At 21.4% G+C, this 5,890-nt stretch overlaps 1 protein-coding gene across 1 annotated transcript in view; it reads left to right on the forward strand.

The window, feature by feature from the left end:
- Window positions 1-5,890, forward strand: part of LOC117174722 (bone morphogenetic protein receptor type-2) — a 52,045-nt gene that overhangs the window by 32,983 nt on the left and 13,172 nt on the right. Inside the window, exon 9 of the mRNA XM_033364041.1 lies at window positions 224-419. Within this exon, the coding sequence (XP_033219932.1) occupies window positions 224-419 (196 nt within the window). The remainder of the gene's footprint in view (window positions 1-223; window positions 420-5,890) is intronic.

A 5,890-nucleotide genomic window follows, 5' to 3' on the forward strand; every position in this document is an offset into this window, starting at 1 on the left:
GTCTATACGATTCGTTAGATGGCGCGCAGGGCGGGAAGGAACGGTAGGTTTCGTTAAAGATACGCCGGGAAGAAACTCGAATTTTCGGCCGAGATAGGAAGATTTTTCTTCCTATCTCGGCCGAAAAAAAAGAAATTTTCACACTTTGAGCCTCCTTATTCATCCGAAAATCGAACTATTAAACTTTATTGGACATATTTATTGAAAGATATATTTTTTGAAGGTTGGCACGCTCAGATACATGGCACCGGAAGTGTTGGAAGGTGCTGTGAATTTAAGGGATTGTGAAAGTTCTCTCAAACAAATAGACGTCTACGCAATTGGATTAGTACTATGGGAAATAGTATCTCGCTGTTCTGATATTTATGTTCCTGGGTTCCAAGTTCCACCATATAAGCAGCCTTTTGAAAAAGAAATTGGTTTGTACCTCGCCTTTACTTTTTTTCCGAAAATTGCCTATTTCCAGGTTTCACGCTGGACCGAGAAATGACCGGGAATTTTTTTGAGGCCCAGAAAAACCGGAAATGACAGTGAATTTTTTTTTTTTTTTACTAGGAATTTTTCAAATTTGTAGAAGAAAAATCTGTCCACGTTCGATTTCAGTTATTTTAAAACAATTAGTGGAATTGTTATGTTTTTCAATTATGATATTATTTAGCTTGCAATGCGTAATTCAAAATGTTTTTACTTCAAAAATTTTGTATTGAGATTTTTTATTTTTAAGCTTACATTTTTAATTTAAAGAATTTTTCAATGTTTTCTTAAAGACTTGAAAAAATAAAAGCCTTTGATGTTGAAAATTTTGGATAAAAAATATTTTTATTTAATAAATAAATTTCAATTTGAAAGTCTTAGTCATTAAACAAATGTGAACGTGTGACTGGAAGTTTATAAACTATTTTCAAAAATAACTTCATAATAATGTATTTTTAATTGAAGGATTTTATTAAATTTAAAATATTTTTTCAGTTTAAAATATTCAATTTTTAACACATTCAATTCGAAATTTTTAATTTAAAAAAGATAAATTATTGAATATTCTGAAAAAATTTAATTTTTATTTAAGACAAATAAATTGAAACAAAAGTTAAACTGTTCTCCATAGAACGCCTTGAATCATTTAAATTTCAAATTGGAGTAATTTTAAGAAATATTTAGGAGTTTTAAAAAGATTAAAAATTATCTTGCAAATTTTAGAAAGTTTTCTTAAAATCTGCTAGGATTTTTTTTGAAAATTTTGTTTAAATCTTTGAAAAACTTTTTAAATATTCTCTGAAAATAATTTTTGAAAATGAAAAATTATTTTTAATTTTCCTAGGAATCTTAAGAAAATGTTTTTATTTTTTTGAAGCCTTCACAATTCTTGAAAAGAATCTAATTTTTGTTTTTAAAATTTTCTAAAACTTGCAGGATTTTCTGAAAATCGTAGAAAAAATTCAATTAATTTTGACAGATATTTAGAAGTTCTGAAAAAATTTCCAAAATAATTTTAAATTTGAAACAACTTCTAGATTTCTCAAAATTTTGAAAACATTTTTGAAGTTTTCCAAGGATGTTTAAACTATTTAAAAAGAAAATAATCGAATTTCTCATTTAAGAAGAGTTCAGTTAAAATTTTTTCAATTTTTCAATATTTAATTTTTCTACCTTAAAATTCCTTAAAAATATATAATTTTAAAAATTTAGAGCATTGAAAATGATAACGTGGATTTATATTTTTTTATATTGAAAAATGTTAGTACCTTTAATTTTATACCTTTCAATTTACCTTTAAATTTTTTTAGCTTTAGTGTTCCATTTTTTTAAATTTCATTGACCGTGAAAAATGTTAGCGAACCGGAAAAGAATCAGGAAATGACCGGGAATTTATTTCTACGATTACAACGGCTACCCTGAGTCAAGAATTTGATTGAAAAATTTTGTCTTTCTTCAATAACAAATCTTTTTTGGTTGCAAATTCACCTATTTTGTTAAACATTCATTTTTTTGGTTTATGAACTCATCTATTTCCGTAGAAATTTAATTTATTTTATTTAAAAATGCAACTGATTAAAAATTAATCTTTTTGGGTTAAAAATGAACTATTTTGTAGAAAATTCGTATTTTTGGCTAGATAAATGACCAATTTCGTAGAAAATTGGTCTATTACGTTAAAAATTATATTTTGTGAAAATTCGTCTGTTTTAGTATAAAATCAATTTTTTGATATATTCAACTGTCTTTTATTTAAAATAAATATATTTTGTGGTTTAAATATCAACTATATTTTTTGTAAATAAGTACCTTAAAATTCCTTAGATTTATATAATTTTGAAAATTTTAAAGTTCATTGATTGATTTTTTAATTTAGAGCATTGAAAATGATAATGTGGATTTATATTTTTTTATATTGAAAAATGTTAGTACCTTCAATTTTATACGCGTAAATTATTGAGCATTTAAAGTGGAAATTTTGTTAGCTTTAGTGTTCCATTTTTTTAATTTCATTAACCGTGAAAAATGTTTGCGAACCTGGAAAAAACCGGGAATTTATTTCTATCGCAAAATTGGTTATTTTTTTTTTTTTAATTGCAATATAAAATTCAGCAACAATGATTTTTCAATTTTAAAAGTTCTTGTATTTAAGTATTTTGTTAAAAACTTGTTTTTTTTTCTGTATGAAATTATGTTTTTTTAAATTGAAAGTGTAGCTATTTTTTTTAATTAGAGCTATTCCGATTTATATTTCGTTAAAAAATCTTGCTTAATTGAAAATCCAAATATTTGGTTGAAAATTTATATTTTTAGTTCAAAATTTATATATATTGTTTAAAAATCGTTTTTTTTATATAAAAAATTTATTTTTTTATTTAAGTATTCTAATCAAATATTCATAATTTTATTTGTAAACTTATGTTTTTGGTTGAAAATTTAACCAATCCATTTGAATATTCTATCATTTTAATGGTAAATTCATCTTTTTTGTTTAAAATTCAACTATTTCAGTTCAAGATTCATCATCATATTCATAGTTGAAAATTAAATTTGTTTTTAACTGAAAATTTAACTATTTCATTTATGGTTAAAAATTGAGCTTTTTTTAGTTTTAAATTCTTGAAAATTTATCTTCGTTAAAAATTCAAGTGTTTCAATGAAATATTCATAATTTTATTTGCAAATTTAACTTTTTGGTTGAAAATTTAACTAATATAGTTTAATATTCCATGATTTTAATTGAAAATTCATATTTTAATTTAAAATTCAGCTTTTCCCGTTCAAGATTCATCATTATGGTTAAAAATTCATCACTTTGATTAAAAATTTAACTATTTAGTTGAAAAAAAATATTTTTTAATTAATTTTTTTAACTGAAAATGTATCTATTTGTATTTTTTACTTCAAAATTCAACTGCTTCGTTAAAAATTCATCTTTTTGGTTTAAAATTGATCTATTTCAGTTGAAGATTTATTATTTTAATTCAAAATTTATCTCTTTGATAGAAAAAAAAAAATTCGTGATAAATTGTTTTAACTAGAAATTTAACTACTCAATTTTTGATTGAAAATTTATTTTTTTTTCGTTTCAAAATGTAACTATTTGGTTCAAAATTCAAATTTGTAATTTAAAATTCAATTATTTCAGTGGAAAATTCATCACTATAGTTGGAAATTAGATGATCACTTTTATTGAATATGTAATTATTTTGTTGAAAATAGATTTTTCAGGCTGAAAATTAATTTTTATGAACTGAAAATTAAACTGTTTTGTTGACAAATGATCGTTTTTAGTTCAAAGTCAACTATTTTATGGAAAATTCATGGATTTTTTAATAAAATAGTTTTTTTAATTAAACTTAATCTTCTTGTTTTAAAATTCATCTTTTTCGTTTAAAATCGAATTATTCCAATTGCATATTCATAATTTTATTTATAAATTTATATTTTTGTTTGAGAATTAAACTAATCAAGTTGAATATTTATGTTTAAATTGATTTTATTGTTTAAAATGTATCTATTGCTGTTAAAGATTTTTTGTTGAAAATTCATCACCCTGGTAGAAAAGTTGTTTTTTTTTTATGTGAAAATTTAAGTTTGTTAACTGAAAATTTATCCATTATATTTTTGATTTAAATCTTATATTTTTTAGTTGAAAATTCAACTATTTGGTACTTTAGAGACAAATTCAAGAAAATTTCCATTGAAAATTTGCATTTCTAAGCTTACATTTTTAATTTAAAGAATTTTTAAACGCTTTCTTAAAGACTTGAAAAAATAAAAAATAAAAGCCTTTGGTGCTGAAAATTTGGGATAAAATATATTTTTATTTAATAAATAAACAAATTTTTTTTCGAAACTTTTAATTAAAAAAAGATAAATTATTGAATATTTTGTAAAATTTAAATTTTTATTTCAGACAAATAAATTGAAACCAAATATTTTTGAGTAAAGAATCTTTAACTGAATTGTTTGACATAGAAAACCTGGAATCTTTAAAATTTCGAAGAGCCTTTAAACTTTGAACGTTACAATTTTAATTGTTGTATTTGAAAAATGCTTAATTTGCGAGTTAAATTTTTAATTCTTGATGTATAATTTACAAATGAACATTTATAGAAAAAAATTGAGTAATTTCAAGAGATCTTTTTTGAAAATTTTGTTTAAATATTTGAAAAACTTTTTAAATGTTCTCTTAAAATAATTTTTCAAAATAAAAAGTTATTTTTAATTTTTCTAGGAATCTTAAGAAAATGTTTTTATTCTTGTGAAGCCTTTCACAATTCTCGAAAAGAATCTAATTTTTTTGTTTTAAATCTGCGAAAAATTTTGAATCTTTTCAAAACTTCTACATATCTCTTAAAGTTACTCAAATTTCACCTACAAATAATAAATGTTCAATTGTCATTTATACATCAAAATTGTGAAGAAATTTTCTAAAATTTTCAGGATTTTCTGAAAATTGTAGAAGAAATTCAATTAATTTTGATAGATATTTAGAAGTTCTGAAAAAATTTCCAAAATAATTTTAAATTTAAAACAACTTCTAGATTTCTCAAGATTTTGAAATAAAATTTTGAAGCTTTCCAATAATGTTTAAACTATTTAAAAAGAAAATAATTGAATTTCTAATTTAAGAAGTGTTCAGTTTTTCAATATTTAATGTTTCTAGCTTCAAATTTCTTAAAATGATATAATTTTCAAAATTTTTAAGTTCATTGATGGATTTTTTAATTTAGAGCATTGAAAATGATAACGTGGATTTATATTTTTTTTATATTGAAAAATGTTAGTACCTTTAATTTTATACGCGTAAATTATTTAGCGTTTGAATACAACATTTTTTAATTAAAAACTTTTAAATTTCAATTTTATAAGTTCAAAATTTAACAGTTCCACTTTGAGTGCTATCATTTGCAGTGATTTGTAAGTGAAATTTTTAAATGTTGATGTATAATTTACAAATAAACATTTGTAGAAAAAATTTAAGTAATTTTAATAGATATTTAGGAGTTTCAAAAAGATAAAAAATTATCATGAAAATTTTAGAAAGTTTTCTTAAAATTTTCTAGAATATTTTTTTAAAGTTTTGTTCAAATCTTTGAAAAACTTTGTAAATATTCTCTTGAAATAATTTTTCAAAATGAAAAATTATTTTTAATTTTCCTATGAATCTTAAAAAAATGTTTTTATTCTTTTATAGCCTTAAACAATTCTTGAAAAGTATCTAATTTTTTTGATTAAAATTTTACATATCTCTTAAAATTACTCAAATTTCTCCTGCAAATAACAAATATTCAGTTGTTATTTATACATCCAAATTGTAAAGAAATTTTGTAAAAATTGCAGGATTTTCTGAAAATTGTAGAAAAAATTTAATTAATTTTGACAGATATTTAAAAGTTCTGAAAAAATT

This window comes from Belonocnema kinseyi, chromosome 6 (genome assembly GCF_010883055.1).
Source record: "Belonocnema kinseyi isolate 2016_QV_RU_SX_M_011 chromosome 6, B_treatae_v1, whole genome shotgun sequence".
NCBI classification, from domain to species: Eukaryota; Metazoa; Arthropoda; class Insecta; order Hymenoptera; family Cynipidae; genus Belonocnema; species Belonocnema kinseyi.